Source organism: Diadema antillarum, unplaced genomic scaffold, assembly GCF_040938485.1.
Source record: "Diadema antillarum isolate AM-2024a unplaced genomic scaffold, OU_Dant_1.0 seq00001506_RagTag, whole genome shotgun sequence".
Taxonomy (NCBI): domain Eukaryota; kingdom Metazoa; phylum Echinodermata; class Echinoidea; order Diadematoida; family Diadematidae; genus Diadema; species Diadema antillarum.
In genome coordinates this window covers 399,282-426,818 of record NW_027272240.1, presented here as the reverse complement: position 1 = coordinate 426,818, position 27,537 = coordinate 399,282, and the positions used below count along the sequence as shown (strand labels likewise).

Sequence of the window (27,537 nt, the reverse complement as noted above, 5' to 3'; positions counted from 1 at the left end):
TCACAAGTCACTACGAGTTCAGCATAAAGAGTTGGGTCGGATCCATCAATGCGCCGTTTGCCATAATTTTATTACTGATCCATCTCGTGCGGACGAATTTTGCTTGCAACATGGAGTTCCTAAGCGACACAGCCCAGTTGGGCATGTCCGTTGCTTGCGACATCGTAGCGCTGTTACGGAGCACACCTCTCCCCGTCAAAGCCGCGATAACGTCTGCCGGTATCGCGGTGGTCGTGTACGGGACACGCTACCTACTTCGCCTGAAGTATGGTGTAGCCATTCAACGAGTCCGTAGCAACAACCGTTTGGATGGCAAGACCGTGTTAATCACAGGTAAAACTTCCTTATGACAATCTGAGTTTTGACTCTAAAATGATTTATTCTTTTAGAATAGAATTAATTATGCTTTTGGAATGAGTCTTAAGGTGTAGGCCAACTAAGACTGTCTGCCGAAAGGGCCTTAATTTGTGTTCCTTAAAACAGAGTTCCCGAAAGGTTCATCAAAAATGATAGTAGTGGTGATTTTCTGTTCAGTTATGTCGCTACTTATTTTGGGGGTATTTTAGTTGATCTTTGAATAGCTACACTGTAAATTACACAAAAGAAAACTAACTTTGATATATAAGAGTAATAATCTCTACGGAATTTCCTAATAAAGGTCCAGTTGACTAGATTTACTGATACAGTTCATGTGATACTTTACCTGGATGACTGAGAACATTCACAGACTGATAAACGAAGATTATTTCACTGCAGATTAACGAACAATATTTTCATTTTCATACAATCAAACATTCGGGATAACGGATCCGAGGGACATTAGGCAGTCGGAATATACTTTCCGGAAAATCGAATATATTATAGATTTTTTTTTTTCAATTTCTTGATTTTGTTTTCATCAATTCAGTATTCATAATCATATTTTTTCTCAGTTTGTCCTTAGAGCCTATTCCTCATCTCGCGTTCTTTAAGTTTGTTAATTTGTTTATATACAGGAAATCAGTGGGCTCGGAAAGAACAGTTGATTGATGAGCCTTCCCGTGAATGATATACTATAGAGATTGATAGGTGTATGCACATGATATGGGTCATGGGAACTTTGAGATTATAATCATTATAAAAATTATATTCATAGCAATGATAACAAAAAGGTCTTCTTTATCTAGGGTAACCTATTCATTGTTTCTACGTACTGCTCTACCAATGGGCCCTGCCACTATGTATTATGACCCCAACAATAATTGCCATGCAGGTATAGGGCCTACCCAATTTTACACCAGGGTTAAGGGGACACCTTTCTTTTCTTTCCTTTTTCTTTTTAAGGATGTACGGGCACGTGATTCAATCTCTGGACTGAATTGCGATTGAAAGTCAAGAGCATTATCCACTACTGGTATATAGCACAGTACCCACACGGACAATACAAATAATGTGTAACTACAAGCGAGCTACCTATAAGATAAGATATAATCATGTAAATTGATACCAACAAAGTTGAGACAGACCTAAATTACCATGCAGCAATTGAGTATAATATATATGTTAAATGTATTCGCTCTTCTAGGCAATGGAACTGAATGTTTAGACCTGTCATGGTATTATTGATATTTGTTAAAAAGTATCAAACATCGATGACAAGTACGCCCTATTTAAGAAGGCTACTTCAAATAGGAAAATTTCGAATAAGAAAGAGTATTTTTCTTAGTACAGGAGTGAAAATTTGATTAAAATATGAGAGAAATAAGGTTAAAAATAAGGAGGTTTCGCTAATTTTTACAAATCACTTCGTGGTCAGTAAATATGCATTTGAGTCAATTAATGAAATCATTGCTTCACCGAATGATTAGCCTGTACACAGAATTTTACATTTTCAAATGTCTTTGTTCAAACACAATCTCACCTCAGATTAAAATCGAACTGACCAGTATTTTGGAGTTATTCTGCCATGAATAACATTAGGTGAGCCTCTATCCCCAAAATACCAGAACTTCACGAACTTTACATGACAAATTATGCTTCATATATTGATAGAATGTGCACAATGTTTATTAAGATCTTTAACCATGTGTTATTATTATTTTTGCGTTATTAGTGTTTATCTTGTTTTTAATATTAGTATTACTACTGCTGCTGCTATTACTACTATATAGTTGCTAGCATTTAGTCTTATTTGTAGAACAGGATAGCACTGATCTAAGCACTGTTCTTCAAGCAAACAAAAATAGGGATACATAATATACAAATATTAAGAATTCAGGAAGTGCAAGTGAGTGTTGATTAGTAACATGCATTTAGGCTCTATACAGAACCTCGCCTTTCTCAATGCATTACGTATATTATGCCTGTGGGTTATGTGTTCCAAATTCATTAAAACTATGTTGATGTCATAACTTGCCTCCTATAAAATGCAAGTGATCAGGCATTCCAATACATTTGGCAAGAGAAAATAGGCTACAGAGAGAGAGAGAGAGAGAGGGGGGGGGGGGGATTTAATTACCGTCATGCCGGTATAGGATCTCTTGAATCAGGATTACACTGTTCACCATTGTGAGCAGTGATTAAAAATGTTCGAGTTATGACATGGATTGATACATAATGACGGTTTAGTTTTACACAAAACATTGTACCATATAAAGGCACAGATACACTCAGCAAAAATAGAAAGTAAACACTTTTTCAAGTTTATCTTTCTCATAGACTATCTGACTAAAAATGGTGTTTTACATACCATGTTAAAGGTAATTTAATTAGGTATCAACCTAGTATAGGTCAATGAAAATGTTGACTTTACGCATGAGTGAACACATTCGTTTTTCTCTTCCAAGGCACAAAAGTAAAAATTGCAAAATGGACAAGTTGTTATTCAAGCGTATTTGCTCTTCCATATTATGATAATGAGAACAAAAAAGAAAAATTCAACACAACAGAAATGCAAATTGATTTGAAACATCAACCTATGATCTCAATAATGTCTCTGCAACCCTCCAAAGATAAAGAAAGGCAAAGAAATAATGGAGGAAAATGAAGAATCTTCTGTCAAATCCGCAGTCAAAGGACATGAGAAAAATTATGGTAACAAAGAAAGTTAAATTTGAAACGTTTTTCAAATTTAAGAAAATTTGAAATAATATTTGGTTCTTGAATAGTTATTTGTCTCGTGCATTCTTGAATTCCTTAATTAAAAGGTAAAATGAAGAAATTCTGTCGCTTTTATCACCTTTACGGCTTACTCCCTATGTTATTTACAGTTTAAATTGATGGAAAATGCTTATGTTCCACCTTTAGTTTCCGTACTATGTTTTTGTTCTTAATATAAAGGAAAACAAGGGAACGGAAACTTATTTCTGCTGCTTCATTCATGTCTCTAATTGCGTTAAATTGGTCTTTTGTTATCATTGGTATCTTGGAGGGCATTTGCAAATGAATTTCAATATGTCCAATTCTGCAGTTTTTACTTTTCTGCCTTGGAGGACAAAAACGAATGTGTTCACTCATGCGTACAATTTCCCTTTGTATAAACCTACCAGGTTGATAGCCAATTGAATAATCTTTGATATGGTATATGACACATTAATTTATATCTAAATCTTCTATGAAAAATATTAACTGGAAAAAGTGTTTACTTTCTTTTTTGTGCTGAGTGTATAAGGGGATATCACTAATTTTCTAAATAAACCATAACTGTCACCAGTGGATGGTTATTCTAAAAACGATGTTAATAAAACTACTGTTCACATTTGGTATATTTAACAATTTAACATTTATCTCAAGGTGGGTAATTGTTTCACTTGCAAATGGTAAATAATAATGCCTTTAACATTTACCGATTTGAGATCATCCTGTAGTATTCATAATAGCTGGATGTGACCCTCCTGCCGAGATACATAATGTGGAATTGGCTTTCACTTTTATATTTTGATTTATATACGAGAGAGAGGGGTTGCTAGATACAGAGAAATTTAAGCAATGTGTGTGCAAACAATTTCACTAAGATAAATACCATGTATATAAATAATGCAGATTAATTCATAAATACCAAAGCACATCGGCGGTGTATACTTGCGGATTCATTCATATAATTTCCAAAGAACACTTTCGATGTTGAGGTTTGTTTGTTTGTTTCATTTTTCCATCTGAGAAGATGGCTGGATAGATATTCAGCTGTGCTAAGCTGATCTTCCATGGGGTCCAGTCTTATGTAAGGCGGGAACACACTCCACGCTGCCTATCCCATGCACCCTGCTCTTTGCGATGAATGAATGAACCGGGATCTTTTACTTGCATGAGTTGTGACTCTCACATTCACCTCAAAGAGGTCCTAATGAAAGGTAAGTCCCACCTTTCATTAGGACCTCTTTCTTTTACTTTGTTATTGTTTTACCTTTTTTTTTCATTTTCCAATTATCTCTCAAATACTATAGTTCAAACGTACCTACTGGAAAGAACACAGTGTCCCACAGTGTGTTCAGGAAGTGTATACCGGACATTATTTTGTTATGAGCACATCAATGATGATTGACTTCACAGGCCCTTGATCCTATCAGTACAATGAAATTCTAAACCGGAAGGAGAAAAAAGAAACCAATACCAAAAATCAGAGAATTACAGTTTTCACGTGAATATTTTAGGAAGGAACGACGATAGGAAGAGTTATACAGCGTGAGCTTACAAACCCACTAAAATAGAGGATGCGTGTACATTTTGTGCATAAAAACATAATTTTATATTACACGATGTCGACGTACGATTTTACTGTGTTTCTTCTTTTATCGCCTTAAAATAACGTTAAAATTACGAATATTTTTTTCTTATAAATTGCAAGAGACCAGCAGTAATTCAAGGCTGCAATTTACCTTTAAAGTTTTTATAGATTTTAGTAAAGAAAAGTAAAAAGTGGACAAACTCGTGACTAAGAGAAAAATCATAATAAAAGTCTGAATCAACGTTATTACAAGCCGCATGACCAAGCACACCTTTTGGTGTCATCCTTAAATAGAAAAGAAAATGCTCGAGTTGTAACACAATATATATGTAGAGCACATTCATAATTGAAATATATACTAAGTATTGCTGAAGGTGAGTAGGTGGGAAAAATGTGAAGATGATCTGACACCTCAGAATATAAATCACAGTTCACGAGCTTGTGTGTGTATAAATGATTTCTTCTGGTATTATCTACAGGTGTAATGCAGCAGTGAAAGAAAACATGATGTAAGTTAACCGGATGGTATAGTTTTGGATGAGATAGGTCGTAAGGATTTAACTTTTGCGAGATAATTAGAAACCATGAAATATGAAATATTAAAGAGCAGATACAATTCTAGGAGGATTTAAAGTTTATTTGATGAACATCAGTTTTGAAATGGTGAGATATCTGAGAACAAAGAGGTCCTAATGAAAGATGGGACCCACCTTTCATTAAGACCTCTTTGTCTTACTTTGTTTTGCTTTTTCATTTTCCAATTATCTCTCAAATAGTTCAAACCTCCCTACTGGAAAGAACACAGTGTCCCACAGTGTGTTCACATAGTCGACTATGTGAAAACTTTCGAATGTAACAGTGTGAAAGTAATTTCACACTGTGGTATGTTTTTCACAGAGTGTTCACATAGTAATGCTTGTTCCACACTGTGATGATTCAGTGTCATTGATGACTCACATTGTGTTCACACTGTTAAAACGCTCGAATTTAACAGTGTGAAGAGATTTCACACTGAGTACACGCTGTGTTCACACTGTGTTTCTCACTGTGTTTCTCACACTGTGGGACACTGTGTTCTTTCCAGCAGGGCTGAATCCCATACCCCAGCCAAAACTATACCATCCCTTTTAGATGGCTAAAAGAGTCGTGAGCATCTCTTTGATGGATTGTTGCCCGATAGAAGTGTACATTTTCATTTATTTATTAAGTTGGTCTACATACATGTATCATGTAGCAGATGGACTGTAATTACCACGCACAGAATTAAAAAAGTGTGGAGTGAGCAAGATATCATCGAAATTCTACGGTAGATACAACGATTCTGATGTTAAACTAGAGATTGTAATTTGTCATTACTGACAAATTAAGGTGATCCGATTTTTTTTTTTCATCAATGATTCGAGTCCTGATCGCAATAGGCATGACCATACAGGTTTCGTCTGTTGTTAAAAACGTTGGCCGTGTGATGTTTGAATTCTCGTTTATAAAAGGGATTCATATCTGCCATCTTTGGTACCAAATTCCGTATACACTAGATAACGAAGATACAACAACAAATACATATGACCTTTGACCCACCTTTACACTCCCAAGATGGCATCTGAGGAAAAAGTGGTTATTTTGTGAAACGATTCTTGCGACATCGTCTATACGTGTGCAAAATATGGGAAAGATAGGACAGGTATTCGCCAAGATACAAGATGAAACATTTATGACCTTTGACCCTAATTTACATACCCAAGATGTTGTCCGATCAAGTAGTTGTTATTTTATGAAATAATGTACGTGACATGAACTAAACATGTGCAGAATATGGGGGTGATAGGGCGTGTTTTTCTTGAGTTATTGCAAAGAAAGTTGCAGAAAGAAAGAAATATCTCAATACATGGAAGATAAGCTTTAATTTCAACCAAGTTTTTTATCGTGATCCCGACATCGTATGAAAAAACAAAATCAAATTTAACAATAGCGCAAAGTCTCAGCTACAACATATTAAAATCTGGGAGAAATTCACCGAAGGGTAAGTGAGCTAGTGCTCGATAAAGACAATCATGTCAATTTTCACATTAAAAAAAATTCCCTCCCATAGAGATAACACGTCATAACGAAGATACAAAAAGAAGTACATATGACCTTTGACCTCAATTTGCACAGACAAGATGGCATCTGAGTAAAAAGTGGTTATTTTGTGAAATGATCCTTGTACCATGGTCTTTGCGTTTGCAAAATATGGGAAAGATAGAACATGTATTCACTAAGATACAGGATGAAACACTTATGACCTTTGACCCTAATTTACATACCCAAGATGGTGTCCGATCAAGTAGTTGTTATTTTATGAAATAATGTACGTGACATGAACTAAACATGTGCGAAATATAGAAGTGATAGGGCGTGTTTTTCTTGAGTTATTGCAAAGAAAGTTGCAGAAAGAAAGAACTATCTCAATACATCGAAGATAAGCCTGAATTTCAACCAAAATTTTTGACGTGATTCCGACATCGTATGAAAAAACGAAGGGCACACTTACGGTAGCGTAAAGTCTCAGCTACAACATATCAAAATCTGGGAGAAATTTACCGAAGGGTAAGTGAGCTAGTGCTCGATAAAGATAGTCATGTCAATTTTCATTTCCAGAAAAACTGCACTCCCATAGAGATAACACGTAAACTGGTCAAATTTGACAAGGTTACTTTCAATCCATTTTTACGAAATGATACCGTTATCCAATCAAAATTTTGTAATTTTATGTTTGAAAGAACATTAAATAAGCTACATCATACTGAAATCTGGGTGAAAATTGACAAAGGACTAGTGAGATACACTCGAATGAACTTGAATTTGATGACGTCATTTTGAAAATTTACTTTTTTAACTTTATTAAGAAATTTGCTATCTTTTAATCATTTTGTCAGCATTGCCACCCCATGAAATGACATGTACAACTCATCAGGTTTTAAAATATGTAAAGAAAATGGGGGGTCACCGTCCATCCTGACGAGTAAAATCGAATTTAAAATAAGCAGTTTTTTGGCATAGTTGCACTGTATATCGCCATTGACGCGCGCGCGGAATTTCAACTTTGACGGGCCCGTATGACGTCTTATTGAGTCGCATTGATTTGAAACTTGGTATAAATATTCCTTAACATTTCAGACATCCGATCAAAGTGAAAAAACTGGAAATTTCAATTGCACATGAGCTGTGCGTGCGTATATGCGCGCGCGCGTACGCGTCCGTCCGATTTTTTCAATTTTTCAAAAAATGCTCCAAATGGTCTGAAACGTGTGCAAAAAAATTTTGAGCTCGATTGGAGCATACAAATATTTCAACGCGCGCGTACGCGCACGTTTTAAGAGAAAATATGAATTTTGAGAACATGAGTAGAATGCGTATAATTTGAAATATATGTGACGTAAATTTCATTGAAAAATTTCATTCCATTAATGAGATATGATTGAGAATGTGTTTTCATATAATGACGTCATAGTGACGTCACGGTCGACTGATCACAATGATACATTAGATTTGTCGTCTTTGGGACATGATGCATACATGGTATAATTTTGAAATTGATAGGCAGCGGACTTTCTGAGCTAACCTCTGCACAACTTTTGCGGAGAAATAAAGAAACAAAGAAGAAGAAAGAATCCGTACAGATACAGAAGGTGATCCGAAGGATACTCGGATCACCTAATTATCATTATTGTATACCTCAATAGACTGTGAACAATTTTCGTCCGTTGGTTTGTAAGCACGACAACTAGAGGAATTTCAACAATAGAATGAATCTGAAATTGATTAAGGAAAGCAGATTTCTGTTCTGTTCTGTTCTGTTCTCTTGATTTCAATGGTACTAAAATCCATGTAGCACACACTTGCAGAAGTTTAGGTGAAATCTTGGATGATGAATTGCTCATTGAAAACTTTGTGTCGCAAAAATGTCGCTCTGCTTCATTCGCACTTTACAAAATTGGGAAAATTCGAGAGTTCATTGATAAACACACCGCAGAACAATTAGTTCATGCTTTCGTCATGTGCCACCTTTATTTATGTAATTAATTGCTTTATGGACTGCCGGTCAAACAGATACAGAGGTTACAATCAATCCAAAACTGTGCTGCACGAGTAGAATCCAAAATCAAGAAACATGAACAAATTTCACCAGTTTTAAGAAGCTTACACTGGCTTCCAGTCAACAGTCGGATTCAGTTTATGATATCGCTACTAGCATTTGAATGTTTCTATATGTTTGCTCCATGCACATTATTTGAGAGAGCTACTTCAAATCTACACACCAGAGAGGAACCTTCGTTCAAAAAGTAAAGATTTATTTGTTATTCCGAACAGAAGTACCAACTTTTACAGAGAACGAACATTTGCTTTTAATGCCCTTACCCTATGGAATAATCTACCCCAGAATTTAAGACAAATCACTGAAAGAAATACATTCAAGTCTGTTTTAAAAACGCATTTGTTTATTCGTTTATGTGTTATGCGGTATATAAGCACTGCCTACTACTAATATTATTATTATTTATGGCGGGTGACTGTCTCGGGAGTTGAAACACATGACATATGCAGAGAGAGAGAGAGAGAGAGAGAGAGAGAGGGAGGGAGAGAGAGAGAGAGAGAGAGAGGGGGGGGGGGGTCGTCAACGGTAGTTACCCGCACAAGCGGTGCCAATCGATGTGCGGCAAAGGATGTATAGAAACTGGGGCGACCTACCATTACTTGTAGAGAAAACCATAAACATATAGTTTTCTTGTAGAAAACTATAAACCTAGCATAGACCTAGCATGACTCAACAACATTTGCAAGAGCAAAGCATGTCGCGTGTGAAATAAGTAAAGGGAGAACTCCGGATGATTTTCAGACTTTTTGCATTTGAACATGTATGATTAGAATGGCCATAATTATACTGGGTATACAGAGTTACAGAATCTATTGCGATTGGGTTAAGGAATAAGGAATGCTTTCAAAATTATTATTGAACAAACACCAGTGAACAAGGAAAAAGATAGAAACTTCACATAAGAAGGCTTGAGTGCGTGCCCGTGGAAGCAGAGCAAAAGAAGAAAGAATGTATGATTTCTACATAGGTATTGTAATGGAAGGGTATTGCTGCATTACTGTAATATGCTGTGATATGTAAGCCTCCTATACGTCATCATCCTTGTTCATATTATGTGTAATTTGTATCGGGGTTTTCAGAGTATTTGTTTTGTTCAAGAACCAAATAGATTCCACAAATCTATACATTGCACTATATCGATTTATTCACTTCCTGATGTGAAATTATAAGAATATTCTGGAATTTCACTTTATTAAAGGGATAGTATAGTATCTGTGGAGATGAGGATTGAGCTTTTAACTTTTTGCGAGATACTAACAAACTACTTATGAAATGCTGCAGAGCTTATCATTCTAAAAGGAAGTCAGAGTTTATGCGATTAAAATAGGTTTTGAAATGGATGAGAAAATAAAAAGGTGGGTCCCACCTTTAATCAAAATCGCTTTGTTTGGGATATCTCAGCCATTTCAAAACCAATTTTCATCACTGTAAGGTTAAATTCTTCTTGAAATTACATGTTTTTTTTTCATATTAATAAGAGGTTTCTCATTATTTTACAAAAAGGAAGTTAGATATATGAACCCAAGGTTTCAACCTAAGCTATGCCATTCCTTTAAAGCACGCGCCAAGATGGACACACGATATCCTAAAGGAAATTTTCAAATTCGGCTCTGATCGTATCTATAGGCTCCATGCACCAGCAGCTTAAAGGCATAATTTACCATTTGCAGATGAAATAAAAACCATTCTATAGTGCCTCAAAATAGTTCTAAAATGTGAGTTAGGGCTAGAAACAACCACTGTAAAAACTTGAATCCGTATAATCGATGTTAAGTATTGTTAATTACTCAAAATGTGAACAATAGTTATAATAGAAATGTTTCCAGGGTAAACCGTCTACAGTTACGGTTTATTGAGAAAAACAGTGATATCTCCTTATATTTTAGGTTTTATTGCAAAAAAAATTTATATGGTAGGATGTTTTGTGCTACAACAGACCTTCACAAAAGCATCGAGTGTGATATCTTGAACATTTTTGAAATCACTGTTCCCAAAGGTAAACTGGACCTTTAACTTAGTGACCGGTGGCAAAATCTTCGTGCAACCTTTATGTTTCCTTTAAGTGTCCTTCGGATACACATCTTGATTTCGACTAACAACTTCGTATAGCCTTCGTGTGCTGTTCGGGTGCCATCCGCGTGACCTCCTGCAGGCACTGTAAGTGTTGCTTGGCTTTTACCCAAGTTCGGGATCAACGTACTTCGCAAGAAATTGAAAATTCCATACTCGTATGGCCACCTTGTGACAATTTTGGGACATGGTGACGCCACCCTTAAACAGACGTATACAGTTTAACTTCATGTCATGCCAAGAATACAAATGTATGCATGAAATCATGGGTTCCCTTTAAAGGCATAATTGCAGAAGAAACAAAGGGCCCAGCATTAGTGCTTTAAAAATAGTGCTGGAATGTGAGTTAGGGATAGAAACAACCACTGTAAAGATTTAAATCCGTGTAATCGATACTAAGTATTGTTAAATACACAAGATGTGAACAATAGTTATAATAAAAATGTTTCCAGACTAAACCGTCTACAGTTATGGCTTAATGAGAAAAAATACTGATATCTACTTATATTTTTAGGCTTTTTTGGGGGGCAAAATTTTCGTATGGTTATATAGGATGTTTTGTGATACAACGGACCTACACATATGCATCAAATGTGATATCTTGAACATTTTTAAATCACTGCTCCCAAAGGTAAACAGGACCTTTAAGGGGCAGTGTTCGCTAAAAAGCGGATAATCTGCGACAAGGACGCGAATGTCGACAAAATGGTGAAGTCCAAAATGCAGAGAAGTTGTATTACTGTATCCCGCCAATGGAGCCGAAAATCATTCGTGCGCATTTTTTTTTGCATGATTCTCACAACGTATGTGCGAATGTTGTGTGTACCAGTGCTGAAATGTCTGCACATTTATTATGTTCTCTTCTCTTTCTCGTTTCTCTCTGTTGCTCGTTGGTTTGTACATGCACGCTTTGTGTGTGTGTGTGTGTGTATGTGTGTGTGTGTGTGTGTGTGTGTGTGTGTGTGTGTGGACTTCTTTTCTGATTACGTCATATACCCCCCCCCCCAAAAAAAAAAATGCCCTTACAAGCATTAGCATTTCTATATGTTCCCTCACACATTATCTTAAAGGGATCGCACAGTTCTGGTTGAGACATATTCAGGTTTCTAACATTTTTTGGTGAGATAATGAGAAACCTCTTATAAAATATGAAAGAGCATGTTATTCTATGAGGAATTCAACGTTTATTTGATGACAATTGGTTTTGGAATGGCTGAGATATCCAAAAAAGAGCGATTCTAATAAAGTGTGGGACCCACACTTTATTACGATCGCTTTGATTTACTTTGTTTTTGGATGTTTCAGTTATTCCAAACCCGATTTTCATCAAATAAACTTTGAATTCCTCTTAGACTGGTATGCTCTGTACTATATAATAAGTGTTTTCTTGGTATCTTGCAAAAAGTTAAAAGCCCAATTCTCATCTCCACCAATACTGTACTATCCCTTTAAGACATCAACTCTGGCAATTGAACACATCTTCTGGCCTTCGAGTTAATCAACAGTGAATTGCACTTCTGCAATTACGAACAAGAACAGTAAATGACTTGGAGGGGGGGGGCATCTTGTCAAACTTCGTTACGTTTTTATCACTTGTTTTGTTGTTATATTATTTTTATTATCATTATTGTTAATTTTGCAGGTTCCAATGCTGGGATTGGGCGGGAAACTGCCGTGGATCTCGCCAGGCGTGGTGCTAGGATCATCATGGCCTGCCGTGACCCGGTCAAGGCCCGGGAAGCGCTGGCCGAGATTCGACGGAGATCAGGCAGCGACGACGTGGTGTTCAGACAGCTAAATCTGTCCGACCTGACGAGTGTCCGAGCGTTCGCCAATACCGTACTGAGAGAAGAGGACAGGTTGGACATTCTTATCAACAATGCAGGTGGTTATCATCTTAACCCGTTCCATACTGAATTCTGAAATCCCAAGATAATACACAGGCCACCAGGTTCCTGTATGTAACGGGTTAACTGTGAATTTGAGTATGGGAGCCTTACCCATGGCTAGGGGATTTCCCCTATTTGTGCGATCTATTAAACACATCTTTAATTTTGTTTTGTTTTTCTATCACGAGGCTTACCCTCACTACACAACACTTACGTGCTTATAAAATGACAGATTTCTGTGTTTTTCCCCGTTTCTCTCTGTAACTGGAAACAAGTGTATTGCCGATTTCTTTTATTTCATTACATTTGTTCAAATATTTTAAAGCTTATCATGATTATTACATTGTGAACTTTATAACTTTGTGAAGTACGTTTTGTTGAAAGTACACTGTACTTTGCTGTAAAGCTTATCATAATTATTACATTTTAAACTTTATTACTTTGTTAAGTACGTTTTTGTTGAAAGTACGACTGTACTTTGCTGTAAAATGTACGGGTACTTCATTGAAAATGCAGAAAGTTAAATCAAATCGACTCAAATCAAGTGCACGTTGTATTTTGTATTCTAGGTTAGACATGATTGTGTAAGGATACTTAAATGTGCGGCTATGATATCTAAACCGCTTCCTAAATTCTAGCATCAGAGCATTGACACTCAAGACACACTTGTGAAATATCATAACGATATCAATAAATGGTAAGCACGGATAATGCTTATCTCTTACGCTCGAGCTGAAGCTATTAAACTCGTACTGTCCCTTTAGACGCCTTGGTTGGGATGAAAAGCTGCGAAGGCGATCATTCAGAACTCGCAGGAATATTATATATGAATATATATTTATGTATATATATATATATATATATATATATATATATACATTTCGTCTTGTTGCTTTTTAATTTAGAACGAGAAGACGAAAATTTACTTTTGCAAATCTTGTAAAAACTCACCCGAGCTTCCTTGCGTAAAACTTGTTCGAACAGGCCGAGACATTAGGGGTCCTTCTTGTCCCAAATTACGTGTTTTTGGTAATATAAGCATGTCGCCCTCTTGGCATCTCGTTCTATATAGGCAAGTTGCCGTTCCACGTGATCATCCCATGAGCCCGTCACCCACGAGTCATACGGCCCACGAGCTTGACATTGAAAAGAGGTCCATGAGTCATACAGCCCATGAGTTCGACACTATAGGCAAAATAAGGCCCATGAATCCAACAGTTGGCAAACAAGGCCCACGAATTCAACACTCGTTACATCACTATGATAGGCTTAATAACGTACTCATTGTTGGTCTCGTGGGCCTTGTTTGCATGCTGTAGGGTTCATGGGCCTTATTTTCCATATCATAGTGAAGAACTCATGGGCTGCATGACTCATGGGCTGTATGACACCCGTGGGTCTCGGACTCGTGACGTGCACCACTCCACGACTCCCAGTTCTGAATGATACGCAATTCTTCTTCACGTGGCATTGAGACGGATCCCGCTTTTTAAAATTATGACTATCTCTCGGGCAGATGGGGCAATGAGGCATCGATAGAGAATAAAACTGTTCTGGTTTCCCATCGTACTTTGCCTTGTACAGCTCTTCTTCTTCTCTTTCTCCTCCTTCTCCTCCTCCTCCTCCTCCTTCTTCCCTTTTTAAACATGAAAATAGTGGTACCCGAATGGTTCTTGCAGACAGTATAAACCACTTGGTTTTTCTTGTTCATGTTTATCTCGCATACCTCCGAGATACCGCCCATTCTCTGTACACTAAGTACTGTATATCGTTACCGTATACAACGCTTTGTTTTTAGACTACCACGAAGTTATGCATGGATCAGGCAGTGTGTAATTTTGCAAACCCTACAACAAAGCAAAGCACGAACAAATGTCTCTGGCAAATGTTGATTATACTTAAATTCTTAGCTCTGATACCAATGTGCATTATGATGATGGCGGAATTATACAATCATTCTTTAATTGAATATTCCTACGTCAAATGCAACTCTCTGTGTAGGTATCCGTGGTACATCAAACGGTGTCACGACTCCCGAGGGTTTTGACGTCATCATGGGAACAAATCACGTGGGCCACTTCGTCCTCACGCTGAGTCTCATCGAATTGATTAGAAAGAGCGCCCCCAGTCGAATAATCAACGTTTCGTCATTCGTCCACACCCGTGCGAAGAACGTAGATTACACCAACAAATCTGGTGCAGGTAACGCCTACCGTACTTTCTTTATGTACTAATGTGCATTTTGTCTGTCATATCACAGGGTATAATTATATCATTCCTCTTTAAGATGTTATTCAGATGCCTGTCATTATTATTATCATCAAATTTTTTTTTCTTTCGGCTTTTTCAGACAACGTCTCCATACATAGAGAGTCACAAAACAATTTCGATTCAGCATGACATAGAAACGGCATAAGATACAAAAGCAAGAACAAGCAGAGATAGAAAAGTAGAGTACTATGACACAATAAACAGGGCTGCCAGGGACAAGAAAATGAGAGCATAATTACCATGACTGGCAGGTTATCTACCCTTCTAACGCCCAAGCAACCATGTCTAGTAGTGGGAGTACAAATTTCAGTTATTCGTAACCAGCGGGGAGAGGGCGGGCTCCTAGATTGTAAGCCCATCCTGCCCTGGTGTAAATTCGATGGACGACCCTAAATGTTTATTCTACATTTTTTTTTTTGTATTTTGACGTATGGGAAGAATAGAACTTATTACATTCATTTACTCTGCTAAAAAGGGGCAAAATCGTGCCAAGAACATTAAATTTGATATCGTAGAATGTGTTGCCAGTTATATAGCTTCAATGATAAATTTACCAATATAGAGGTCTTTCAAAATTCCGCATCCGAAGTAAACATGATGAGGATTGTATATATTGTTCAATGCTGGTAATGTTAAACGAATGTAGTAAAAGTTAAAATAACAATGATAAAAACATAATGCTGTATACCCCTGAACATGATTTGCTCAACATTACCGTCAACTGTTCAATGTCCTGGATTGATTTTGTTTAGTTTAGTTTTGTTTTGTTCATTTGTTTGTTTTTACTTGGGTAGCGAACGAGGAGGGGATAGCGGCACGGCACATGCGCAGTGACTGCAAATGGCGTAATCAAGTAGCAGTCCCCGATCCACTGAACTCTTCTGGGCCCCGATCTCGATGTTAAAATCTAGAAGACCCAATGTCATGTAACTTTGTCGCTTTATACCTCATTCATTGTATGTTTTCCTCCTTGGTTCTTGTTTGCCGTTCAGGTTTAAAGCCACGTGGAATGTATGAGCGTAGCAAGTTAGCTAACGTCCTATTCACCAAAGAACTGGCGCGTCGATTGGCGGGCTCAGGTGTAACTGCATGCTGCGTTCACCCTGGACTGGTCTCAACCGGAATCTTCCAGAAAAGTTACAATGCGCAGGAAACGCTGGCGCACTACAAAATGCTGGTCCGTGTTTGGTGAGTTGGGAGACAATTAGGCCCTACACACTTTTACGATTTGCATTTTGCAGTTTCACCAGGGAGGTGTACACCTCTCTGGTTTCACATAAGCCTAATATGGCATGACATTGTGTACAAAGCATGTTCAATCTCTATTATTTTGTAGAGTTTGGTCGCAAAACGAGTTAAGGGAGCAATCTGTAAACATTTCAAAGTAAGTCCACCAAAAGCCTATCTAGTACTACCTCACTTAATTGTTACACTACAAGGCAAATTCTTCAAGATATGATTAGAAACATCCCAAATTTTCTTTATTCTTTTACTCAAAACTTTCATCGCCAATATCTCAAATGATTAAGAATGGAATTAATCTATTTTGGGATGGAACTTGTTTATAATTTTTTTTTTTTACGTCATGCAGGCTTTGGGCCATGTCGGAAACGGACGGGGCCCAGACCACAATCCACTGCGCCATTGACGAGTCGGTCTCGAAGAACCCCGGCGCGTACTACGCCAACTGCCGGATGACCAAGGAGGCGAAGCTTGGCCGAGACATGAGCCTTGCTAAACAGCTATGGGCTGTCACATGTGAGGCAACTGGAATCGACCCTCACATGCTCGCAATGTCATCAGATTAAGCCAAAATCAAGTGTCAGAAAACCACATTTCTGTATACACTGTAGTATGATGCTGAGTACTAGGACTCTTTTTTTTTTGAATTCCAGTTAAATTATTCGCTACTGACATTTCAGAGAGTGGAGGAAAAACTATTTTTCGTTGTATTAAACCAGACGATATAATCTTTCAACAATAAGTTATGCCGACATGCGTAGGCGTGCATGATTTTATTAGCATCTTTATCACAGATGAAGTTGATATGCATTTTCATCTTTTCTTAACTTTGTCGAGTACGTAGCGTGGCCATTATTATCCGGTGATGTTCTTTATTCCGAATGCGTGTTAATGCGAAAATGAAAAGAAAGGGGTTTGTTATTCCAATTATTTGTGGCGTTATTCCGAAGATTCGTAATTCACTGAAGTACGGTTCTTTATTCCGAAGGTGTGTTAATCCATACATGAAACAAGGTTTGTCATTCCGCAAGTATGTTAATCCGAAATTGAACAGAAAGTGCTCACTAAAAGTCAAGAAAAAAGTTGGCTTTACATTCCACATAAATATTTATCTATTTTTCTGTTGTTATGTACATGTATATCATTTTCATGAACATGTGAACATTCGTTTGCTGATTGTAGTCTTATTGGACAAAATCAACTTTAATATGGATTGGAGTGAACTTAACATTAGCTGATATGAAATCACGTCAACTCTTCATTACCAAATAAAACCCACCATTCCCGGCTTATTTCATTCTTTATGTCATTCATTTTTATATTGGAAGCATTCGTTTTCATCAAATTTGCTCAGACATCGAAATACGGTCATTCAGAATCGCTTTTCTTCGTTCAAATTAATATAGTGATTATTAGAGAACTAAATTCGCATTTGCGCATTCTAAATCATTGAATGCGCATACATTTTTTGGCAATGGTTATTCAACTTTGTCTCCACCTGCCGCAAGCTTTTTCCGAGTATTCAAGTTCGCATATGAACAAACAAGTTCATAAAAGGAGTATTCAAATTCAACCTGTATACTTCCTATTAAAAAGTACATAACTTGTATCGCTCTTTAAATTAAATGTTTATAACGTCTACATGTGGATCACACATGTGGCAATTAGGTATGGAAAGTTTAATGAAGATCAATAAAAGAACCAAAATTAAATCAATTCATCTGGACTTACTGTTTTAATTCCGAGAACGGTTTCACGTCAAATCAGACGAGCTGATGAAGCGTCCAGGATCGGACGTGAAACCATTCTCGGAATTAAAACAGTAAGTCGAGATGAATTGATTTAATTTTGGTTCTTTTATTGATCGTTACCTGGATGAATCACAACTTACACCATTTGTTTAATGAAGATCACATAATTAGTATGATGATCATAGTTAAAAAAGATGTCAAATAAATGTTATGAACACAAGGAAATAAAGATGTAAGTAAGAGATGAAGAAAACCATGTGTTGACTTGACGAAATGAGGATTTTATATTTGATAATATTTAACATGTTTTGCAAAAGAAACAAATCTGGACGTTCAATTAAACAAATGTGATCATGATGACGACATTCAGGACAAAAGATAAAAATCACATGCAATGATTAGCTGGACATAATCACTCTTGCTTATTAATCATAAACGTGCATTATAGAATGGAACCGAACGTTCAATTGTTAAAATAGCTTGCTCAAAAACGAAATTGATTCAAGTGCTTATCGAGCCCATCACACTCATATAAATGCACAAACTTGGAATTCCATGCCCGAACACGAGGTTGAACGCTTACATCCGCATTTGAACTTCTGACCACAAACTGATTTGGGTGCCTAAAAATGAATTTGAAAGTATTTAAAGTTAATCTTTTGACCAAAGTCGCTTCATCGCTTCAAACATACAAATTTAAATGCAAATACAATGAAAAAAAAGACGATATCACATAATGGGCCGGGAAAACCAATATTTTTTGAATAAATCAATAAATACACTAAAAGAAAGTATCAGTGCATAATATGATTGTATACACACAATGACAGCAATGGAATGACTTCGTTCACAGTCATCAACTTGCACTTGTAAGATCATTGCCTATCAGTACACGGTTCACCTGGCATATACAGATTAACGCCGTAAACGGGGTAATGACAGGCGGCGGGAAATGTGAATAATCGCAACAACAAAGATACACAATGCAAAGTTTAAACGGGCTTTTCCACCATGTGTAAGTAGGATCTGATATCACTAGTCCATACATTACCTATGGCTCAATACCACTTGCGTAATTATTGGTTTGTGTATATCGTTGCTTTAACTTTTTCTTCAAACTTAGTGCGATTAGCTTCTCTTCCAAAATGTCTTATATCCAACTTATGCTTTATGCTTACTTTTTTGTTAATACGAATACTGAAATCAAGGAGTCTCTCCGCAATGTTGTAAATGAATGATTATGCCATTGTGGTCGTGCGTTTATACGAGTTCTGGTCGTCATGCTCGTGGCGTCTACAATAGATTCAGTACAATAAAACGACAAAATATGCGCACACGTTACACACAGGCACCTCACGGCTGTGTATTTCTCTTCGTGAGCTGTTCATGCTTCGTGAGGGAGAATGTTGGGAAAGGGTGTTGGGGAAATGTTACAACGAATGCAAAATAGGGCACTCCGGGTGGTTCTCAATGTTGACTGGAGATTTTCTTGTCGAGAAGTATTTGAGTGTTTGAAGATTGATAATCTTTCAGTTCGGAGAGATAAACATGTTTTATATGTTGTATATAAGATTGTCCACGAAATGATAGCTGTTGAGTTTATGAAATATTTTGCATTAAAAGAAATTTATATTATGGTTTGAGAAATATATGTAAGAATCTAGAATTATCAAGATCTCGTACAAATTTCAAGAAACGGAGCTTATCAAACAATTTCAAATAGGGGTATCGCACGATGGAATCAGCTTCCTGTACATATGTTTAAAAAAATTCTCTTGCTGGATTTAAGATGAGTGTTTAGGTGTTAGGCTGAGGTGGTGTTGATTTATGAAATATATTTGATAAATGAAAATATATATTATGTGAATATTCAGTATTATGTTATGAATGGACGTTGGAATGTGTATATTATGGACTTTGATCTTGGAATGATCAAACACACTCTGTTGTTGTAGCTTATTCAGAACTTTTTCCTGACATGGTGACTGTAAGTAGTTTCCAGTCAGACAAACGTTGTTAGGATAGATACATTGGACAATACTACAGAAACAAAAAACTTTCCAAAACAAGCTATTCAAGTAGGACATACTGACTATAACACCTTGTACAGCGGATACATCTCATCTGTTTCTACTCTGTCAACAAAGCGGGGAAAACAACGATTAATGACCATAATGTGTAAGTCATTTCTTTGATATGACTACTGTCGTATGTAGACCTTAAGTCATCCTTGTCTCGTACATTTCCTCGTAGTAAGGCATACAGATGTCTACATTCTTTTGGACATCGGGCGGGAGCAAGTCTAGTGCGGGTGGCGGGGTTGGAGGCAGGAAGTAACTGGTATGAAAGGCGTTGTGACAGAAGAGTCGTATAAACTCGAAATCTTTGACGGGCATGAAGGCACACTTCCAGGAATCGGTCACCGCTGGACTGGGCTCCCACTTGAGCAGCGAGTCCGAGTAAGGGATTCCTAAGGCGTTGCAGTACTTGGCCAGCATGCGGGGCGTGTCGGCGAGGATGTCGTCGCTTTCCACGACCACGGGGCTGGGGTCCAGGTTTTCCTTGACGTGCAGCCAGAGAGCATGGAGCTCCTTGTAGAGGAGCCCCGAGAGCCGATACTTCGGAGGGGCATCCGTGTTCATGTCGAAGTTCTCTATCTTGGTCGAAGCCGGTAATTTTTTCCCGCTGCCGTCGCCGACTTCTTGCAAGACTTTGAAGATGATTTTCTTGAAGGAGAGGAAGACTTTGGCAGGGTGACGCAGCAGGAACGAGTAGCGGTAGTTGCTGGACTTGTCCGGCAGGAACCGGAAGTGACTGGAGTCCATACACTGAGAAACGCCCTTGTATAAGATGACCTTCTTGTTCGGGTCTGGGTTGTCCAGCATCTTTTTTATGTAAGGATACCTGTATCGACAGTACAAAATATACACAATAGAATGACACTTCCACTTCAGAAATTGTTGTGACACGTTGCAAAGAGCGGAAGAGCGAAGCGAATTACCGTATGTCCCCCCCCCCAAAAAAAAAAGAATCAACGGGAGCCTCCGCAATGATAACTTTAAAAATAGTAAATCAGTCCAAATAAAATTTCAGGGTACGAAACTATAACTCATTGCCCACATCTTACAGAAAACCCCATTCGATTTGCTTCAGTGGTCAAAGAGAAATAAGGAATTTTGTAAAGCCTGTCATGAATCTCTTCCCTCCAAGATCTGTCTAAGATTGTGTTCACACACTACACACAAGAGCATCCAAGTGCTAAACTTGGAAAAATCAGACTCATGACATGCTTTACAACAATTCAAATTTCTCTGTGACTGCATAACCAAATTGAAAGGGGTTTTCCGCAAAATAGAGCTAAGATGTTATAATTTAAGACCCCGAAGTAGCGTTTACACAATTTAATCATATTGGGTGTTATCAAAGCGAAAATCTGATTGTAATTTTTTTGGGGACATACTGTATACATTATGGAGTAGGAATGATATGATGACTGAGGAAATATGAAATAAAATCATGTAGGCACAACAAATATCTATACAAAAAGCTACGTAAAATACACGTAATAAGATGCGAATACAGGAATAAGCGAATCAATGAATAAGTGTATTCCACTCTACCCCTAAAGGAATATATCTTCCGTACACAATGATTGTACATATGCAAATGTCAATACAATGTATATATATATATATATATATATATATATCTATATATATATATATATATATATATGTGTGTGTGTGTGTGTGTGTATGTTAATGAATAACAACAAAAGGTTTCTGCTCGGAGTCTAAGAAGGCTTTTGGTTCTCATTATTAAGGAAACTCCGTGAAAGATGTTGTTTAAAGGAATTTTTGCCCATAGGGCATAGGGTTCTGATCGACTTGCCAAAGCCCTATTTATGGGCGAAAATTCGTTAAAACAACTTCTTTGACGAAGTTTCCTTATATCATCATATCATATTATATCATATTATATCACATCATAATATATTATATTATATCATATCATATCATATTTTATTATATTATATCGTATTATATTTGTCATTTCTTTCAGTGCGCCAGATTAAATTCTATCAAATTATAGGTATGACGTAAATAAATGGAACGGGAGTGTCAGACACCGATTGACATTGCATTGCAATCATGATGCTGTTTTTATTTCCATCTTCAGAGTAAACAACTGCACACACACAAAGAATAGCATAAAATTTCATTAGATGGCAATAAACAAATCAATGATTACGACAGCAAAAGAGGTAATCAGAGGAAGAAGAAAAAAGGGCATTTAGCAAAGCTCAAACAAAATCATTCAAACACATAGTGAAATTGAAGATGTCGCCATCAGATTGTGTAAAAAATAAATGACAGCCCGTTACAAACAGCGAACGCATTTGTTAGAGATATAAGGCGAAAATAGAAAATTATGAATGAATATTCCATGGTGAAATGCAGTATTTGAGTAAAACTGTTCTTCCATGAGAAGTGGAAAGACTGAGGAAGAGAGCCACAACACCAAAAATACTAGTAGAGTCAATCCTTACATGTCCGTATAGTATGTATCGATTAGAAATATGTAATTGAGATTATCAACGACACATTCATTCACGAATTCATTTGGATCGCTTCGGGGGGGGGGGGGGTCGGACTTCGTGTATTGAATAGGTGAGAAGGTTGACCAATCGATTAAACAAAAATCCTGTAAAAAATCAAGCATATATAAGTAATCTAGCAGACCTGCTAATTTTCCGATATGACACGGTATGTTAAAATGACATAGACGCAGAACCGTTCGCATTGTTATATCATACGTGACAATGCACATATTTATCAGAGCGGTAAATGGTGATTAACTGGTAAGATATTTGTATCAATACGTTCATAGCCGGCTTGCATTTTTCATAAATGTTTTATCTATCAGTCGTGTTGACACAGTTTGCTGGTGAAACACGGACTCGAACTTTAATACTGAAAATGAAGTGCACTAATTGCTATTTGAATTATTCCCCTGCATAGCACTCAATGGTAGGCCTATGTCAATAATCATATCTGTTATAGAACCCGATTACAATCATGCTGCAAGCAAGGAAATTATAAGGTGATTAGAAAAGACCAATGCAATAAAAAAAGTAGTGTACGTATGTTTGACACGGAGAGAGAGGGAGAGAGAAAAGATTTTCTTTTAAAATAAACATTATACGACTTTTATAAAAGAAAATACGGTACAGGGGCATAAATTAGGTTGGGAAAACGAAATAATATGCAGTCTTTTTATGACCTCTTGACATCGATCATCTACGAACTGTTTGAGGACAAACAAGGTGCATCGTGGAGACTGTAAGTGACCTTGACGTGTTCAACTCATCGGCTTCCCAGTATAAATTAAAAATCTTTTACGTATTTTACTATAGAAATAATCTTGTTGCAGCAAGATCACATTCTTAGTCTTTGTAAGTGAGTTGGTAAGTTTGGTAATGTTCTGAACAGACGCAGGAATGTCTGCTCGTTGTTGGTTTGAATTGCGATTCGTTTATGCATCACAGCAGGGAGATGGGAACTCGAGAACATTACGCACATCAGGGTGCTACAAACTCACAAAAGAACTGAAACATCACTGTCGGGCGTGCACTTAATTCAATCGCGAGGTTTTACTGTTTTTAAAGGACAAGTTCACCTTCATTAACATAAGGATTGAGAGAATGTAGCAATTTTGTAGAACACATCATTGAAAGTTTGAGGAAAATCGGACAATCCGTTCAAAAGTTTTGAATTTTTGAAGTTTTTGAGAAGTCACCGCTGGATGAGAAGACTACTGCAGTGTATGATGTCACATGCGTACAACAATATAAGGAAAATATAAAGAGAATTTCACAAAATTTCATCTTTTGAAAAAAGTACACATTCCCTTGACTCGTTACTGACATATGTTATGGGTAATATTATTCCCATTGCCTTTAGAAAGAGGCAAGTCAAGTGCTCTTTTATTATGCGAAAAAAGTGAAAATATGTCGAATTTTCTTTACATTTTCTTTATACTGTTGTACTCATATGACATCATGAGTCTTAGTAGTCTCCTCATCCAGTGGTTCCAACACAAAAATTTTAAAAATTCATAACCTTTGCATCGATTGTCCAATTTTCCTCAAACTTTCACAAATGTGTTCTACTAATATTGCTGCGTTCTCTCAATCCTTATGTTTATGACGGTGAACTTGTCCTTTAAGTATGGGACCTTTGCCAAACACTCATCATGATATGCTCATTCGGGCAAGTCAAACGAATGTCAATCAACTGCAATGTCCTTGATTGCCATGTCTCGATATTACCGTGTGTATGGATAGGCCTACAATATTTATATCCGCACATCGTCGTTATTTACAATAGTGAATAATCATGTGTGTGCGCGTTAATGTGTTTAGCTTGTAGGTATAGCGACAAAAAATCGTGACATTTTAAATGGTCGTATTTACCCAAAGTTGGGATCTGATATGCTCTTCCACTATATAGGTCCGCCTCTAATCCTCTGGTAAGGTATAGCCGCTAATGAACTTGCATCAATTCAGCGGGATTATGATTTAACAGGGAAGTGAGAAGAACTCACCTCCCTGGTTTTAGGAACTCCAGTTTGAAGAGCCTATCGAATGTTATCCCTGGGATACATCTGAACGAAAGTGAGTGGGTGTGCGCATGCATGAGTGAACAATACACATAAAACGGAGATAGATTTACTTACAAGAGTGATACAGAAAGAAAGATAGAGAGATGGAAGGTGAGAAAGAGAGAAAGCAAGGGGAGGGAGAGCTAAGGAGATCTAGATAAGGGGAGGGGAGCTTGGATATCCCCCCCCCCCCACCACCCCGTATGATAGGCCTAGAGTCTATACATCCAGCATTCGAAACCAACGATGTTTGAAACATTAGATACAACTTAGTGAGGATCGACTCACTTTAGCATGTCCAATCGCACTCTGTCGCCACTGCAATCCTCCTCACATATCATCTCAGCCGCCTTTCGCCAGACGTCCTCCCCAAAATTATCGGCATCGTGATCGACCACCTTGCCAATGGTGGCCAGGTCGACTTCGGCCTCGTAGGCGAAGTAGAAGGTGTCGAAGAAGATGTCGATGCCAGGCACGAAGCTCAGACACTTGCAGAACACCGAGGAGGTCGAACGTGGCGTGCACCATGTCATAACACGCACCTGTTCCGAGTTGGAGTTGTTTCCCGCCATTTTTCTTGCAACCGATTCCAAAGGAGGGAAGGACTAGTATTAAATTGCCTGTCCGATGATGTTCGTGCACAGAGAGCCATGGAAAGCTAAAGGAGGTCAATGCGAAAGGCGCATGAAGAGGTTTATCTCGCCGTGGCAGTGAATAGGGGCTCACGAATTCGCATTAGTATCATGTTGAGTATGTACATGTAGGCTCCGTGATGTACAGTGTACTGCGAACGAGTTCACCTTTGGACTCCAGTCCGTCAATCATCGCCCCACTCTTACCGGGGCCACCCTCAATGTACATATGCATTTCCTTTGCTTCTCTTTAAACCATCTCCCTGCTTTGGGCAATTGAGGATCGTACCTCTTACTCTGTGTGAATGACTTATTTCGAGGATGAGCCGTATAAGAAGGTGAATGCAATTCAAGACCGTAACACACACCTAGCTCATTTGAGTATACATTAAACCCCAATACAATCTACCTCGAGGCCAGTCAATATTATCTGTTCCTAGTTACTGAATCTGCCTCGTCATTCAGAATTGACAACTTTACCGTACTATGCGCAGTCAATATCGGGTGACAACGAAATTTATCTTACAGAGTCTGGTTACAGCGCACAGTAAGAAACGGGTTAAAGTGTTGTTTCTAATCGTTACCGCTTACCAGATACTAGCTAGCAGAGAGCTTACTATGTATCATCTTTATGATGAGTTTATAATCAAATATTATATTACGAGGAACATCGCAAGATATAGCTTAGGCTACATTATCCCTATAACACCGTCATTCAGACATATTTCGGAAGAAGAAGGATGAAATGATACAAAGATTCATGGTAATTTATTGTCTGTTAAAATGAATACAAAAATTCTGCCTCCACTGGCATATAACAACAACAACAAAAAGAAACATACATTGTACAAATGATTACGATATTTTATATAAAACATACTGACAAAAGCATCGCACATATAAAAATTGGTAGAATAAGAATTATAATCTATATAAACATCTACTGACACACACACACACACACACACACACGCATGCACGCACACACACACACACACACACAAGCCGGCTGTTCTGTGTAAAACCCTGATTTCACATCCATTTAATTCCAGAATTCCAGAATATATATATCTGTTTAACCACTCGCTCCACCCATCTCCTCTGTAAAGTTAAGATGAGAAGTTGATGAAAGGGAGAATAATAATTGTGAAATTAAGAGAAAAATGACAACGGAAACAATTAAATATCGCATTTTACAGAGAGAGAGACAAAGTGGCCTGCCATTCAGGGGCAGGGTTGCCGGCAATCGTGTATATTGTCCTCATTGTCTGTTCATTGTATTGTATATAGTATTGTGTTGTATTCATTTTCCGTCATTAAAAAGATATACAAACAAATATTATGTTACATAAAATAGACACTTAAACTTACAGATGACCCTACTGATCGTAACAGTGATGTTTTACGGAGAGGTCCCTTAGTACCCTTACATGAGAAATTAAGAGTACAGTTTCATAAGAAGAAAATACAAACATTCAAAATAACATTTCAGTTGAGATCAATATTACTCCAGTTTTAGATTATAAGCTTCGATAATAAAAATATACATACCAAAATATATAAACATCTGCGTATATTCAACAGAGAAAGAATATGAGTGAGGAATATGCATCTACATGTTACATAAACAATAATCGCATAAAATCAGAAATACAATTTTCTAATCCCTTTAAAAACATATGTGGATTTGAGTATGACACAATTTCAAAGGAGGCAATGTGTTGTATCTCAATTATCCCCTATAATGTGTTGTTCTCTCACAACAATCAGTACGAGGTTTCGTTATGAAGAGAATATGAGTAACAGGACGTCTGGAATATATCATTTATGTGTGAGGATGACATAGTAATACGAGTTGATTTAAATACAAACATTTTCAAATGCTTCCTATACGTCTGAAAAGACTCAAGAGAAGACCAATTTGAAATAGAATGAATTTGCAAGTTAGACACGTGTTCGTATACGCAGTTGCGTATACGGACTTGTTTTCACGATAATCCGCCCAGCGCGATTTTGAAGAATTTGCAACCCAGTTTAATATATTTTTCATGACTTGAATCAAATATGATATCAGCATAATAAGAAAGTGGCAGGAGTGTTCATGAATTTGATCCGTTCGGGGAAGTACCAAAATCCGTCTTGCAAATGTCTTATGCAAATACATGTCGCATATTATCAAACA

At 37.3% G+C, this 27,537-nt stretch overlaps 2 protein-coding genes across 2 annotated transcripts; one reads left to right on the top strand and one right to left on the bottom strand.

Annotated features, from left to right (window-relative positions):
- Window positions 1-110: 110 nt before the first annotated feature.
- Window positions 111-16,875, top strand: LOC139710172 (retinol dehydrogenase 12-like). The gene is made up of 5 exons (XM_071622105.1): window positions 111-333; window positions 12,550-12,792; window positions 14,798-14,998; window positions 16,060-16,255; window positions 16,659-16,875. The coding sequence occupies exons 1-5, from the start codon at window positions 111-113 to the stop codon at window positions 16,873-16,875; spliced, it is 1,080 nt and encodes a 359-aa protein (XP_071478206.1).
- Window positions 16,876-20,279: 3,404 nt separating this feature from the next.
- Window positions 20,280-25,381, bottom strand: LOC139710171 (uncharacterized). Its single transcript, XM_071622104.1, has 2 exons — window positions 25,012-25,381; window positions 20,280-20,964 (listed from the first exon to the last, which is right to left on the bottom strand). The coding sequence occupies exons 1-2, from the start codon at window positions 25,293-25,295 to the stop codon at window positions 20,280-20,282; spliced, it is 969 nt and encodes a 322-aa protein (XP_071478205.1). The 5' UTR covers window positions 25,296-25,381.
- Window positions 25,382-27,537: the final 2,156 nt, after the last annotated feature.